Below are 17,492 nucleotides of genomic sequence, written 5' to 3' on the forward strand. Positions count from 1 at the left end.
ACAGTCTTATAGACTGTTGTGGTTATAATATCTCATTTTTGCAAACTTAACAAAAACATATGACCATGTAAAAATACCATTAGGGGCACTCAAAGGACTTTTTAAGGGCTAGGGGTCAGTTAGAGGCCCTCATATTTAAGCTTCATTAACATTGAAATACATTTGCCCTTGAGTATAACTTAAATTCGATGACTATAAGTCTCAAGCGATATTTAACACACCAAGAAATTTCTAGACACTTCAGTTTTTCTGACAACTGTTTCATATCTTCTCATTCACCTCAATCCTAATATGCACATTACCTCATTTTAAGCTAATAATCTCCCATTGTAATTCATAAAGAACATACATGCAATTAAATGGGAATTACCTTTTCTCTTACCAACCTATTTGCATCTGTCTTCACACATTCTGATACAATAATGGAAGACTCTTCTGTATAGGCGGAAAAAGCAATGGCACCCCACTGCAGTACTCTTGCCTGGAAAATCCCATGGACGGAGGAGCCTGGTAGGCTGCAGTCCATGGGGTCGCTAAGAGTCGGACCCGACTGAGTGACTTCACTTTCACTTTTTACTTTCATGCATTGGAGAAGGAAATGGCAACCCAGTGTTCTTGCCTGGAGAATCCCAGGGACGGGGGAGCCTCGTGGGCTGCCGTCTATGGGGTCGCACAGAGTCGGACACGACTGAAGTGACTTAGCAGCAGCAGCAGCAGCTTCTGTACAGGAGTGCTCACTACCAATGTACTTGCCACATGGAGGCTATTCTCGCTTAATACACTCAGAGGCTTGACACAATTTTTTCCTCTTTTCCATGAATTATTGTTATTTTTCTCTATTTTAATACTTTATTAACATTGTATAATATTGCTCAGCTTATAAAAAGCAAACACAAGATAAAGCAGAGCACTGCATCCCCAAAATGCCCTTCCATTCTTTGTGAGAAAAATCTTATTCAAATAGACACTCCTGTTTCCATAAACTCACACCTCAGTTTCTATTCAATCCATATTCATTCAAACAAGGATTTTCTCAGGGTATCATATTCTAGATCTGAAGTGATTTTTTCTCATTAGTTTGAAAGTATTATTCATTTTATTCTTTCATTTAATCTTTAAACTATTGTACACATGTAAGGTGTATATCATGATGATTTGAATGTACATAAGTGAAAGTAAAGTTGCTCAGTCGTATCTGACTCTTTGCGACCCCATGGACGGTAGCCTACCGGGTTCCATTGTCCATGGGATTTTCCAGGCAAGAGTACTGAAGTGGGTTGCCATTTCCTTGAATGTACATAGTGAAATGATTATCCCAATCAAGCTAACTAAGCCATCATCTCATGCAGTTACCTTCTGTGTGTATGCGTGTGCTGTGAAAGTGAAGGTCACTCAGTTGTGTCCGACTCTTTGCAACTCCATGGACTATATAGTCTCTGAATTCTCCAGGCCAGAATACTGGCTATTGAGATATACAGTCTTAGCAAATTTCCTGTATTTAATACAGTATTATTTTTACTATTATTAATTATAATCATCATGTTTTACATTAAATCTGAGCTTACCTGTATTTCATTTAGTTTTGCTTGATAAGACATCTGATGATATTTGGATATCATTTCTTTGTAGATAATCTGTTTTTTTCTGTCTGGGAAGTTTAGAATTTTCTCTTCCTATTTTCAGAGTTCTGAAATTTCACAGTCGCACACACATCTACAGGGGTGTGTGTTTCTGGGTGTCTAATATATCCAGTTTAGTATTACGTGGGACTTTTCAATTTAATGACCCATCCTGGTTTTCAGTACTGGAAATTTTTCACATAAAATTTTGTTACATACACCTCCTATCATTTTATTTAAAATTTTTTCAGTGTTATTGAGGTGCAAATGACAAAATTGTATACATTAAAAGCATGAAATGTGACGATTTGACATACATATACCTTGTGAAATAATTACCAGACCTCAGTGACCTCACAGAGTTACTTTTTTGGTTTCTTTTGTAGTGGCTGTCCTTAAGGCCCTAACTGCTGCTTTGCTTTCCAGTTCCATTTCTATTCTACAAAAATGGTTACCTCATTTGTGAGTGTAACTATATATACTTTCTGTATTTTCTTATATTGTATGCCTCAGTGACTTGTATTTGGAACAAAGACAGTACCCAGTGTGGGCAGTAACTGCCATAGAACCTAGTGGACAACCAGTCTGTGGACAACTAGTATGGACAGCTAATATGGACATCTAGTGTGCCATCGGAGAAGGCAATGGCACCCCACTCCAGTACTCTTGCCTGGAGAATCCCATGGACAGAGGAGCCTGGTGGGCTGCAGTCCATGGGGTCACTAGGAATCAGACACGACTGAGTGACTTCACTTTCACTTTTCACTTTCATGCATTGGAGAAGGAAATGGCAACCCACTCCAGTGTTCTTGCCTGGTGGGCTGCCGTCTATGGGGTCGCACAGAGTCGGACACGACTGAAGTGACTTAGCAGCAGCAGCAGTGTGCCACAGAATCTTGTACTTCTCTGTGTCTTTGAGAATCTTACAGTGATATTAGTGTCTTACCTTCCTTTTTTCCCTACCAACTCTTTTCCCTTAGCTATTGGTTTTCTTTTTGAGAGTTTTAGTTGTTTTCTTTTGTTGAGTTTTGTTGTTTCTCTTTTTCATGGGCTGAATTTTTCTTGAATTTTATTATTCTTGGTAGCAATGTTATGTAGGATTAGAAAGGATGGGTGGCTATAGAAGGAAATCAGTGCTCTGAAATTTGAGCATCTTGGTTTGCCAAGCCTTTCTTATTAATATGCTTTTTCTCCTAATATTGAGCACAGCTTAACAATTAGAAGTAGCCTTCAGGAGAAGTAGGAAAAGAAATGGAATTTTGGGATGTATTTTTTCTCTTAGTTTAGATTAAGTATATGGTCATTTTGTATTTTTGGCAACATAAAATACGATTTTGTTCCCTTTTATCATTATTAAATATATTTGCCTCAATATATCCTCTTTTGGAATATATCAATATTTATGCTTTATTTATTTATTTTTTACAGTATAAGGAAAAAATCAGAGCTTGAGTCCGAAATCCAATCTCTGCTGAAAATGAGGTCAAGAAATGAAGAGTTTCTTAAACAACTATACAACGAAGCTTATAACATCGGTGCTATTTATCACCTAACCAGATTTAAAACAGAGGAATTAGAACAGAAAGTAGCAGAAGTGAGAAGAAAATTCAAGGTTTGTGTCTCTGTGTTCTTCTTAGTTATAAAAAGGGTAATGAGCCTGAACTTTATTGATTCAATATTGATAGATTTTCATTTAAACTGTATTAGTTTTTTTCAGAAAAGTCACTCCTATAAATCAGAAGAAAAATCAACTTTTCTTTAGAGGTCAGCCTTAATAGAAGAGAAATGGGGCTCAATGTAGCTAATCAACACTTGTGCCTACTCTTTTCTATCACCAACCTTAAACTAGCTGGATCACCAGAAGAGAGTGCTGCTTGGTTCAGTCTCCTCCTACATATCTAACATGTAAAATAGTTTCTGTCTCTGGCAGGAAGAAGGGATGATGGGAAGAGTACCTACATTAGACCTGCAAGTTATTAGCTTCCAGAGTACCAAGCAATTAGTTGACCACAGTGCTGTGAAAACAACTGCTTATAGACCTCAAATTCACTCCTAAGTGAGAGAGATGACAAATAGCCACTCCCTGCCACTTGAAATAGAGACTAGCAAAGTCAACTTCATTTTACCACACCTGAAGGACCACTTTAACAGGCTACTTTTGTCCACCACACGTCACATCCGAACCTCTCCCATCTTTGACATTTTTTTTGGTGGGGGGTGGGTGGCTGTCCTGCGTCTTTGTTGCTGAGAGCAGACTTTCTCTAGTCGTGGTGCAGGGGCTGCTCTCTAGTTGCAGTGCTTGGGCTTCTCCTTGTGGAAACTTCTCTTGTTGCAGAGCATGGGCTCTAGGGAGCACGGGCTTTAGTAGTTGTGGTGTATGTGGGCTAAGTTGCCCTGCATCACATGGGATCTTAGTTTCCAGACCAGGAGTTGAACCTGTATCCCCTGCATTGGCAGGAAAATTCTTAAACACTGAACCACCAGGGAAGTCCTACAGCATTCTTTTTTTAATTAAAGATTTTGGTTATACAAGTATCTGTAACATGTCGAATCTACATTTCTGTCCAGGCCCTGTAGTAGAACTATTTTCAGTGAAGACTTTGTCTTGTGCTATCTAACCTTAGGACATGTAGATTGCCTTCCCATAAGTGGTTCTGTATTGAAAGATCAGGATTTTCTTCCCACACTGAGACCAGCTGTCCGGCTGACTTGGTGTGCTATGGCCTGTGTCTTGTCCCATGGGTTATTTATTGAATGGGATTCTAGTATCTTATTTATTCCAAAATTAGTAAATAAAAACTATATATAGCAAAAATTAATCTCAAAATTATTTTAGAAATGTGGCAGTGATTATGTTATTTATAATTTAATTTTTCATTAATATGTGTGTATCTATGGCCATGGATTAATTTTTTCATTGAAACTGTCAGTGAAAATGCCATGCACTGATTTGGCCATTTAACAATGTTTTATTTTTTTCAGTTGACAGGAAACCCTTAATATTCATGTATTTGTCCCATAGCTATCACAACCTACTTTAATTCTTCACATGTATTGCTTCACTAATCTGAGGCACTCACTTATTAAGAAGGTTGTTGTATTGAACTGTTTATTTTTTTCTAAATTTTCCTGATGCCATAAACTACAATTTGTAGGTTAAGTGCAAATTTGATTTGACTCCACTGTACTTGCTTTGCCAAGGCAAAGTGTCTCTCTAGCTAGATCAAGCAGAATTGAAGGAGTTGTTCATCAGATTCTTTATCACCCTGTGGTAGCTGAGAGATAACTAGACAGAAGTAACAGAATGAAATTACTCCATTCGGTAAATACTCCCTATTGTTAAACATGTCTGCTAATCTCTGAATTGAATATATATAGGACACTAAATTTCTGTGATGTATTTATGTGGTCAGAATGGTGGTAACTTAAAAGCAAATTTATAGCTAGTTCTTAGATAATTTGTATTTGTAGTAATTTATTTTTTATAAATTCTCCCTTTGTAATGAACCACTGTATTTCATTGACTAATTAAGGAAAGTCTATATAATCTTTTGAGTCAGGGCATCATGTTTTCCTTGCAGAAAATTTTGTGTATTTGTTGATCCTGGCCTGAAATTAGTCCTTAGTACATGTCTTCCAGAAATTAATTACAACCAAACCACCTCTGAGCTAGATTTGAAAAATAACCTTCTAGTGTCTTAGAAGTAGACTTTCTGAATTTTATTTTTCAAATGCATCGTAAAATGCCCCAATAAGTTTTAGGCAACTTAGACTAGAAGCAACTCTGAACAATCAAAATATCTAGCAGTTTCTGGAATTTTCCAGCTGTTGTAAATGATTTGCCACAGTATTTCCATACATTCAATCCTAATAACTGGTCTATTCAGAAAAGACGTGATTAGCCAAGTCCTAGTACTCTCACCTGGAAAATTTCATGGATGGAGGAGCCTGGTAGGCTGCAGTCCATGGGGTCGTGAAGAGTCAGACACGACTGAGCGACTTCCCTTTCACTTTTTACTTTCATGCATTGGAGAAGGAAATGGCAACCCACTCCAGTGTTCTTGCCTGGAGAATCCCAGGGACAGGGGAATCTGGTGGGCTTCCATCTACGGGGTCGCACAGAGTCGGACACGACTGAAGCGACTTGGCAACAGCAAGATAAAATTAGCTAATAGTGATGGCAGATGAATCAATAAAAGGGAAAAGTGTGTTCAATTATGGTGTGACCAGAAAACCATCCAGTGTTATCTGGAGAATGTGATATTGTAAAAAATAAATCTTGAAAGCTCTCATCAGATGTTAAGAACTTCTTAACACTTCAGTAGAAGATTTCTTTGCAAGCTGCAGGAATTTGCAGGGCTTTTTGCTCAGACATATTGCAAGTTTGGTAGAAAAGTAAAATATAAAGCCACTCTGATTCCAGAATAAACTTATAGTGTTAGAACTGAGTGGAAACTTAGTAGAAAAGAAGGATGGCAGTAGAAAGCGTGACAGAGTTTTCTGCAAGCTTATTATATGCGGGTCTCTTTATACAAGTTAATTTAACGTTCATAATTCTGTGTGGTTGTTTTTAATATGCTCACTTTGGAGTTATTAATACACTTATTTTAGAGTGATTTGCCAAACTAGCATGGCTTTTAAGTAGCTGTGGTGACTTTGGGGACAAGATCTTCTGATGCTGGTCTTGGAATAAACTAGTCAACCGGATACTAACTAAACATACACTCTGAACAACAAAGATTCAGTTAGGTTCAAAAATTCAAAATAACCATAGCAGGGATCATTTTTAAGACTTTGGGTTTTTTTAGGGTGGCATTAGGGTCACAGCAAAATTGAGTTGAATGACAGACCATTTTAACTGCCCTAAAAATCTTGTATGCTCCCCTTCTTCATTCCTTTCCCAAAACCATGGCAACCACTGATCTTTTACTCCATACTTTCACCTTTTCCACATTGTCCTATAGTTGAGATGATGCAATAGGTAGCCTTTTCAGATTGATTTCTTTCATTTACTAATATGCATTTAAGGCTTCTCTGTGTGTTTTCATGACATACAGTAGCTCATTTCTTTTTAGCACTGAATAATATGCTACTATCTGGATGCCACAGTTTATCCATTCATCTATTGATAAGTATCTGGATTGCTTCCAAGTATTGGCAGCTATAAATAAAGTCACTATAAACATCCGTGTGCAGGTGTTTGTGTGGATCTCTGTTTCCAACTCCTTTGCATAAATACCAAGTAATGTGATTGCTGGATCTTACAATAAGAATATAGTTTTGTCTCAGACCAAAACGTCTTCCAGAGTGGTTGGATCATCTGTTTCTTCTGTGAATTTTGGAAGACTGTGCCTCTCAAGGAATTGGTGATTATCTAGGTTATATAATTCTTAAGCAAATAAATGTACATGGGATTTGTAGTGATGTCTCTATTTTCATTCTTTTCTTTTGCATATTTTGTATTTAATTTGCTGTTGTTTTTATAGATTTCTAAGGTGGAAACCTAGGTTTTTGATGTTAGATCTTTCTTATTTTCTGATATATGTATTCAGCGCTGTGAATTTCCTTCTTAAGTACTGCTTTTACTGCATATCACAAATTTCGGTAAATTATATCCCCATATTTATTTAGTTCAAAATATTTTAAAATCTTTTGTGCTTGATTCTTTGTGTATTATTTTAAAATGTGTTTCAGTTCAGTTCAGTTCAATTCAGTCACTCAGTTGTGTCCGACTCTTTGCAACCCCATGAATCCCAGCACGCCAGGCCTCCCTGTCCATCACCAGCTCCCGGAGTTCACTCAAACTCACATCCATCGAGTCGGTGATGCCATCCAGCCATCTCATCCTCTGTCGTCCCCTTCTCCTCCTGCCCCCAATCCCTCCCAGCATCAGAGTCTTTTCCAATGAGTCAACTCTTCGCATGAGGTGTCCAAAGTACTGGAGTTTCAACTTTAGCATCATTCCTTCCAAAGAACACTCAGGACCGATCTCCTTTAGAGTGGACTGGTTGGATCTCCTCGCAGTCCAAGGGACTCTCAAGAGTCTTCTCCAACACCACAGTTCAAAAGCATCAATTCTTTGGCACTCAGCTTTCTTCACAGTCCAACTCTCACATCCGTACATGACCACAGGACAAACCATAGCCTTGACTAGACGACCTTTGTCTCTACATATTTTGGAATTTTCTGGTTATCTTTCTGTTATTGATTTCTAGTTTAATTCCATTGTGGTCTGATCACAGATATTGTATGATTCTGTTTCAAAAATTTAGATGTTTAAGGGTTATTTTTTCTTTTTTTAAATTGAAGTGTAATTGATTTACAATGTTGTGCTAGTTTCTTGTACAGTAATGTAATTCATATATATATATATATTCTTTTTCACATTACTTTTCCATTGTAGTTTAGCTCAGTTCAGTTCAGTTCAGTCGCTCAGTCATGTCCAACTCTTTGCGACCCCATGAATAGCAGCACGCCAGGCCTCCCTGTCCATCACCAACTCCCAGAGTTCACCCAAACTCATGTGTATCGAGTCGGTGATGCCATCCAGCCATCTCATCCTCTGTTGTCCCCTTCTCCTCCTGCCCCCAATCCCTCCCAGCATCAGAGTCTTTTCCAATGAGTCAACTCTTTGCATGAGGTGGCCAAAGTATTGGAGTTTCAGCCTCAGCATCTGTCTTTCCAATGAACATCCAGGACTGATCTCCTTTAGGATGGACTGGTTGGATATCCTTGCAATCCAAGGGACTCTCAAGAGTCTTCTCCAATACCATGGCTCAAAAGCATCAGTTCTTCGGCACTCAGCTTTCTTCACAGTCCAACTCTCACATCTATACATGACCACAGGAAAAACCATAGCCTTGACTAGACGAACCTTTGTTGGCAAAGTAATGTCTCTGCTTTTCAGTATGCTATCTAGGTTGGTCATAACTTTCCTTCCAAGGAGTAAGCATCTTTCATGGCTGCAATCACCATCTGTAGTGATTTTGGAGCCCAAAAAATAAAGTCTGACACTGTTTCCACTGTTTCTCCATCTATTTGCCATGAAGTGATGGGACCGGTTGCCATGATCTTCGTTTTCTGGATGTTGAGTTTTAAGCCAACTTTTTCACTCTCCACTTTCACTTTCATCAACAGGCTTTTGAGTTCCTCTTCACTTTCTGCCATAAGGGTGGTGTCATCTGCATACCTGAGGTGATTGATATTTCTCCTGGCAATCTTGATTCCAGCTTGTGTAGTTTAGTAGAGGATACTAAATATAGTTCCCTGTGCTATACAGTACATTCTTTATCTATTTATATACGATAGTTTGTATCTGCTAACCCCAAACTCCTAATTTATTCCTCCCCCCCTTCCCCTTGGGTAACGATAATTTTTTTCTATGTCTGTGAGTCTGTTCTGTTTCATGAATAAGTTCATTTCTGTCATATTTTAGATTATACATATAAGTGATATCATATGGAATTTGTCTCTCTCTGTTTGACTTATTTCACTTAGTATTTAATTCGTACGTCCATCCATGTTTCTGCAAATAGCATTATGTCATTCTTTTTCATGGCCAAATAGTGTTTTTTAAGTGTCACTTTTAATGCTATGTGAAAAAGACAATGTGTTATGTCCTTAGACTGTTCTAGGCCACAATAATATGGTCTATAACTTTATAGTTTAGAAGTTTGTTAGTTTCCTTGAGTTTTTTTCCTCCAATTATTTCAAGCAACCCGGAACTTTTTTTAGTGAAAAATCTTGGCTCTCGCTTCAACTATTTGTTCATTTCTGAATCAAAATTTATAGACCCTTTATTTGACTAAAGTAAAAGTCAGAACCTACTGAGCAAGTCCATTTCAATTAACAGAACAAAGCTTTAATAAGCCAAAATTTGATTTGTGCACTGTACAGCTTCTATCCCAATTCCAGGTAAGACTGATGATATTTTTTTTTTTTTTTGCAGTTCTTAAGTTTATTTTTATTGGAATATAGTTGCTTTACAATCTTGGGTTAATTTCTGCTGTACAGTGAAGTGGATCAGCTATATGTATAATACAACCCCTCTTTTTTGGATTTCCTTCCAATGTAGGTCATCACAGAGTATTGAGTAGAGGGTTCCCTGTGCTATACAGTAGCTTCTCATTAGTTATCTATATATGTCAATCCCAGTCTCCCACCACCCCTTCCCCCTTGGTATCCATACATTTGTTCTCTTTATCTGTGTCTCTATTTCTGCTTTGCAAATAAATTCATCTGTATCATTTTTCTAGATTTCACATATATGCAATATTATAATATTTCTTTTTTCTCTTTCTGACTTCACACTGCATGACAGTCTCTTGGTCCATCCACATCTCTGCAGATGGCATCATTTAATTCCTTTTTATGGCTGAGTAATACTCCAGTGTGTGTGTGTGTGTGTGTGTGTGTGTGCAGATTTATCCATTCCTTCATTGATGGACATTTAGGTTGCTTCCACGTCCAGGCTATTGTAAACAGTGCTTCAGTGAACATTGGCGTGCTTGTATCTTTTTGAGTTATGGTTTTCTCTGGGTATATGCCCAGGAGTGCATTTGTTGGGTCATATGGTAGCTCTGTTTTTAGTTTTATAAGAACCTCTGTACTGTTCTCCATAGTGACTGTACCAGTTTACATTCCCAGCAGCATTGTAAGAGGGTCCCTTTTTTCCATACTTCTCTCCAGCGTTTATTGTTTGTAGATTTTTTGATGTTGGCTCTTCTGACTGTTGTGAGGTGCTACCTCATTGTAGTTTTGATTTGCATTTCTCTAATTTTTAATTAGTGATGTTGAGCATATTTTCATATGTTTGTTGGCCCTCTGTAAGTCTTTTTTTTGGAGAAATGTCTACAGTGGAAAAGAGACAGTCTCTTCAATAAGGGATTCTGGGAAGACCGGACAGCTACATATGAAAGAATGATGTTAGAACACTCTAACACCATACATAAAAATAAACTCAAAGTGGAATAAAGACCTAAATATAAGGCCAGACACTATAAACCTCTTAGAAGAAAACATATTCAGAACACTCTTGGACATAAATTGCAGCAAGATCTTTTTGACTCACCTCTTGGAGTAATGAAAATAAAAATAAATGAGTGAGACCTAACTAAACTTAAAAGATTTTTCACAGCGGAGGAAGCCATAAACAAGATGAAAAGATAACCTTTAGATTTGGAGAAAATATTTGCAAATGAAGTAGCTGACAAGGGATTAATCTCCAAAATATACAAACAGCTCATGACACTCAATATTAAAAAACAAGACAAACAAACCAATCAAAAAATGGACAGGAGACATGATGGTATTTATGAAATGATCATATAATGACTATTCTGATATTTTTTCATTTACATTCTTGAGGGCTTATGTCTCTTATTGAAATCTAGAGGATATTACTTTTTACCATCTGCTACTGCCTCTATTGAATTATGAACTGATACTATGTCCTTGGCTTTTAACAAAGGCTGGTAAAAGTATGTTCAAAGTTGACCATTGGTACTTAGGTTTTTCATACTAGTGAGAAAGTGGTCAGACTGTTCAAAATGGTCAAAAATCAATGCACCTGGTTTACTTTAGATTTCAGAATTAAGAGAAAAATTTTCTTGATATAAATTTTATTCCTTCTCTTATTAATAATTCCCATAGATGGATGAGCCTGGTGGGCTGCAGTCCATGGGGCCGCTAAGAGTCGGACACAACTGAGTGACTTCACCTTCACTTTTCACTTTCCTGCATTGAAGAAGGAAATGGCAACCCACTCCAGTGTTCTTGCCTGGAGAATCCCAAGGACCTGGGAGCCTGGTGGGCTGCCGTCTATGGGGTCGCACAGAGTCGGACGTGACTTAAGTGACTTAGCAGTATTAATAATTAAGCATGCTCTAAAGTTTCATGTGTCCCTCTATTTTAAGTAACCTAGAAGCTCAGAGTCACTTGTGCTTTATTTTTTTAATTATTATTATTAATTTTTTTTTTACTTTACAATATCATATTAGTTTTGCCATACATCAACATGCATCCGCCACAGGTGTACACATGTTCCCCATCCTGAACCCTTCTCCCCCCTCCCCATACCATCCCTCTGGGTCATCCCAGTGCACCAGCCCCAAGCTTCCTGTATCCTGCATCGAACCTGGACTGGCGATTAGTTTCTTATATGATACTGTACATGTTTTAATGCCATTCTCCAAAATCATCCCACCCTCTCCCTCTCCCACAGAGTTGTGCTTTAAATTGATAGCATAGTCACTCTTTATCTCTCTCTGATCACTATTTTCACTTTTTATTTTGTCCCATTGGATTTTAGTTTACTAAGATTCTTCTCTACTACATTCAGAGGAGGAATACTTCAGCAAAGTTGAATGAAAGGAAGTCATTAATTGTTATATTGGGGCCTCCAATTAGTGGTACCTGTTTACTGGGGTAAAGTGTTATGGTACAGATAAAACAGAAATAGAATGAAGGTATTTTAAGGCTTAAGTCCTTCAAAAGGTAACTCGGTGTTCCCTTAGTTAAGTACCAGTTTATTTTCCTGACACATGTATGTGGGAGTAGTAAATAGACCTGGAAGGTATGATAGAAATAAAGCATATTGATGGCACAAACATTTGAGAACAAAATTAAACTTTATTTGACTTGTTGCAAAAACTATATGAAAATATAACTTCCATTCCTAGTCTACTGGATTAGAGCTTTGTTTGCCAGAAAAGAGGTGATGAATTAACTCTTTCATATTTCCATTTAAATCTGTGAATTTTGTTTCTTTTTCTCTCTTTTCAAATGGATATGTGATTTTGTTGAAAGAGTATAGGTTTTGGAGTTAAATGTTTCATAATTTAAATTCCTGTTCTGCTAAGTATTTGTTTTGAAAATATTGAGAATATTGCTTAACCATATTGAGCCTAGGCTTTTCATCTCTTAAATGTGTATGACAATGCTTACATTGTGCCTTGTGTGATAAAGGAATAATATTGAATATAAAATGTTTCGGAGCCTGACAGATGATATATTTTCAAAAATATTAGGGATAAACAACTTAAAAAATATTTCATAGAATAGGGCTACTTTTATTTTTTTAGGATAATAGTCTTCAATAACTGACTTGCACTTTAACTCCAGTCTGTCTCCTGATAAACATGTAGATTCTACATAACATATTGAAAGTAATCTATTTGTTGAATGCTTAATTTGAATATCTCCTTCAGTCTACTACTTTGTATGCATTATCTTCTACTCTGACAGTAATTTTGTGAAAAAAGAACATGTTATGCCAATTTTACATAAATCAAAACTAATAGTTGATAAAGGCAAAGACATATCAGTATGCAACTCTCATAAGCTGCTGGAGTATCCAGCTCAGTATAAATTAATAGAACCTTTCTGAAAAGTTAATTTATCAATAATAAGTAAAGAATTTAAAGTGTATTCATATCTATAATTCATTAACATTATTTATAAAAATAGGACTTAAAATCACCAGATAACAAAGATAAACAGAAGCTATATAGATACAATTTAAAGGTGTTTTATGATTAATTATATAATAACTGCCAGAAAATATGTTACAGGGGGACAAGAATTATTGTCTATTTTGTACACTGCTGCATCCCTAGGTCTAACAGTACTTAGAACAAAGTAAGTACTCAGTAAATTTTTATGGAAAGCTTGAGTACATATTTAACATACAGTGGGAAAATTTAAATACACAGATTTCTAGGTAATAGAATAATAGTTAAATATATGAGTACAAGGATAAATTGTGAGTTCATTTCATTTAGAATTTTTAAAAATTAATGAAAGTCCTCTTTTTTAAGTGGCTGAAAAAGAACTTATAAGGGTAATTTTAACCAAGATAGTATTCAATCCCTAGACCTAAAAACGAATGCACCAAAAAGTCAAAATGTGTATCTCTGGCTTTACGGTTTCATTTTAATTTTTTTAGTTTTAAAATATTTCTACAAAAAGCACATACACCTTCATAAAAAATGGTAGATGAAATAGTACTGTTGTGTTTACTTTTGGATAGAACCAGGTTGGGTGAGCTGCATCCTGGACTTGCTTTAGGGTCCTGACCACCTAAAACTGCCCTAGCAATTCACAGCCAGAGCTGCCCTGCACCACTAACTCATCCCAGCCCACCTGCAGAAATTCCAAATTTTGCTTTATGGTTTTAATTCTTAAAGTCTATTTCTCTCTCTTGGTGTCTCATACCTTATGTAATGAATTCTACAACCTTCCTTAGTGCCCCTTTTGTCACTGGAAATAAAAGGGATGAAACATCCGTGATTATGAGCTTAGATCTATTTATGTTTAGTTTCTCCTTCCATTTTCTCTTTAAACATGGGTCTCTGGACTTCAGCTGTCCTTTCTGCTCGTGCAGGAGTCGCTTCCATTAGAATAGCTCTCTGCTGCCACCTGCTGGTTTCTGGCTGCTAAAGCCGGGCAGCAAGTCAACCACTGGGATGGTTTCAGCGTAGGCTCTTCCGAGCCTCTGAGATGCTGTCACTCGCTTTCCCTCAGCTTCTTTCAAACTCTTCAAAGCTATCTTTTTAATACATTTTTATTCCTTTTCTCCAAAACCATATTTGAGTAGTTGTGACAGACCTTATAGCCACGAAGTGTAGATTATTTATTGTCTAGCCCTTTACAGGGAAAGCTTACAGACCCTGGTCTGAAGCATGTAGGAAGAGCAGATGCAGGGGATATTCACAGCCCGTAGGGATGCGGGAACGTACCCACATGATAGTTGTGGAAGAAGCTGTTCTCCTGCAAAGCAGGGTAAGGCATTATAGAAGAGGGCGGCTGTGTTCAGTAGGTGGCCCAGAAGCAGAGAACCTTGGTGTAGGTTGACTGGAGTGTGAACAGAGTTGCTGGGTGGAGAACCTGGCTGAGGGCTGGAGGTTCCTCGCAGACCAGCCGACATCAGTTGTGCATGACGAAGGGGAAATTAGAACCAAAACAAGGCTGGGAATCCCCTTTGCTTGTAAGCCCCTCTGAGCCCTCTACTGATAAAGCCTCACTTTACTCCAGCTGGCAGAAGAAAACTGTTCACTGTTCATGCACAAGACCCAGCTCCAGTATCTCAAATCAGAGTTAAGAGTGCAATGAGAGCTAAGAGACAGTAATTAGGAAACTGGCACAAATATACAGTCCACACACACACTTCTCTGATTTGGTTGGTTGCCACATGCTTGAGTTATAACACATTGCATTTGTTATCACTTTTAAATTCCCTTTAATCGTATAATGTCCCTTACACTTCTGTTTAGTTTGTCTCTCATTACACAGACATTTTTTAAGGAGTCAAGGCCAGTTACTTTGCAGAATTTCTCTCAGTGTGGATTGATCTTTGTGTTTACTCATGATTAGATTCAGAGAAAACACTTGTGGCAGGAATATTACATAAGTTATAATATTGTATCAATAAGACATATTACAAAACACACGGTGTAAGTTTGTCTCATAACCAGTGACAGTTGTTGCTGTGGTTCAGTCCCTAAGTCGTGTCCGACTCTTTGCCACCCCATGGACTGTACAGCATGCAGTCCTCCCCTGGCCTTCACTGTCTCCCAGAGTTTGCTTAGATTCATGCCCATTGAGTTGGTCATGAAATCTAACCATCTCATCCTCCGCTGCCCTCTCCTCTTTTTGCCTTCAATCTTTCCCATCTTCAGAGTGTTTTCCAGTGAGTCAGTTCTCCACATCAGGTGGCCAAAGTGATAATAGTGATAGTAAGTTTGATCATTTGGTTAAAGTTGTGGTTTATCCATCCTCCTGCTATAATTAACAAGTACTCAACTGAGTGATAATCTTCCCTAGTAGCTCAGATGGTAAAGAATCCACCTACAGTGTGGGAGACCTGGGTTCAATCCCTGGGTTAGGAAGATCCCCTGGAGAAAGGATAGGGTACCCACTTCAGTATTCTGGCCTGGAGAATCCCATAGATTCTCCATAGAATCCCAGTCCATGGGGTGCCAAAGAGTTGAACACAACTAAGCGGACTTTCACTTTTACTTTCAACTGAGTGATATTGTAAGAATATGGAACTGTTTCCAAAAAGTTCACCCAGCGGACTTAGCATTCATTGATAATTCTTGGTTGAATTACAGGTGTGAAATGATGATGCTTCTGGGCTTTCAATCCCTTTACTGTACTTTGGCAGTTTGAAAAACCGAAAAGCCTGGCCTGGGTTGGGCTGCAGAGTGCATTCCTGAGAAAGGCAGTCTGCTTTCAGTGCTTATCCAGTTACTTATCTTCTTGCCTTCCCTACCACCTCACCCATTTCTCTGCATCTCGGGGAAAACATCCTGTAGGCTTTGTTTCATTCTTTCTCCTCAAGATGCTGTTTATGAGTGAGAATCTGTGTGATAGCTGGATGAATCCCAAGTTTCTCATTATATAGAAAGACATTTTAAAAACATATTTTTAAATGTGGAAAGCCCTGAAATTTTACAATTCATATCCCTGCCTAGGGACTAGTTTTTGTTGTTGTTGTTATTTGTTAATGCATTTGTTCAATAAATTGTTCATTCAATAGAGATTATGTGCCAGACAGAGGACTGAAAGCTGAGAAGAAGAGGTGGCTTATTTCAGAGTGCTGTGTAGTAGCCCAGCCTGCAATGTCAAGCAGCTCGGCATTGATACTCGTTGAGTCTTAGTCATGTGGCAACTGCCATGACATTTGTGACCTTAGTTTTCTCGTCTTTGAATCGTAGGCTTGGCATGCTGCATTCCATGGGGTTACTAAGAGTCAGACATGACTGGGTGACTGGACAACAACAGTTGTAGCTAAGTCACTAAATGGATATGATGACTCATATACACGTGTGTGTTGCACGAACACATACACACACGACACACAGGCAGCCCTCACTTTCCGCAGCCTCAAGTTAACTGAAACTTGTGCATCTCTGATCATTTTGCAAGGTCCCTACATGGATCGATAGGGGTGCCTAGATGACACCACCCTTATGGCAGAAAGTGAAGAGGAACTCAAAAGCCTCTTGATGAAAGTGAAAGTGGAGAGTGAAAAAGTTGGCTTAAAGCTCAACATTCAGAAAACGAAGATCATGGCATCCGGTCCCACCACTTCATGGGAAATAGATGGGGAAACAGTGGAAACAGTGTCAGACTTTATTTTTTTGGGCTCCAAAATCAATACAGATGGTGACTGCAGCCATGAAATTAAAAGACGCTTACTCCTTGGAAGGAAAGTTATGACCAACCTAGATAGCATATTGAAAAGCAGAGACATTACTTTGACAACAAAGGTCCATCTAGTCAAGGCTATGGTTTTTCCTGTGGTCATGTATGGATGTGAGAGTTGGACTGTGAAGAAGGCTGAGCACCGAAGAATTGATGCTTTTGAACTGTGGTGTCGGAGAAGACTCTTGAGAGTCCCTTGGACTGCAAGGAGTTCCAACCAGTCCATTCTGAAGGAGATCAGCCCTGGGATTTCTTTGGAAGGACTGATGCTAAAGCTGAAACTCCAGTACTTTGGCCACCTCATGCAAAGAGTTGACTCATTGGAAAAGACTCTGATGCTGGGAGGGATTGGGGGCAGGAGGAGAAGGGGACGACAGAGGATGAGATGGCTGGATGGCATCACTGACTCAATGGACGTGAGTCTGAGTGAACTCTGGGAGTTGGTGATGGACAGGGAGGCCTGGTGTGCTGCGATTCATGGGGTCGCAAAGAGTTGGACATATAAAATATTCTAGGAAATTCCCTGGGATACAGCATATTCTCAAAAAATGGAACTTAGATGATTAAATCTGGGAATCTTTTTACAACTACTGTAGCTCGTTGTCATTGTCAAGTCTCTCTTTTTGAATGTTTTCAATGATAAGCAATCAGTATTTTGCTAAGAAC

General features: G+C 38.2%; 1 protein-coding gene across 1 annotated transcript in view; it reads left to right on the plus strand.

The window, feature by feature from the left end:
• CCDC178 (coiled-coil domain containing 178) overlaps positions 1-17,492 on the plus strand; it is a 410,587-nt gene that overhangs the window by 126,880 nt on the left and 266,215 nt on the right. Inside the window, exon 13 of the mRNA XM_024984506.2 lies at positions 3,048-3,231. Coding sequence (XP_024840274.1) covers positions 3,048-3,231 — 184 coding nt within the window. The remainder of the gene's footprint in view (positions 1-3,047; positions 3,232-17,492) is intronic.

This window comes from Bos taurus, chromosome 24 (genome assembly GCF_002263795.3).
Source record: "Bos taurus isolate L1 Dominette 01449 registration number 42190680 breed Hereford chromosome 24, ARS-UCD2.0, whole genome shotgun sequence".
Lineage (NCBI taxonomy): Eukaryota > Metazoa > Chordata > Mammalia > Artiodactyla > Bovidae > Bos > Bos taurus.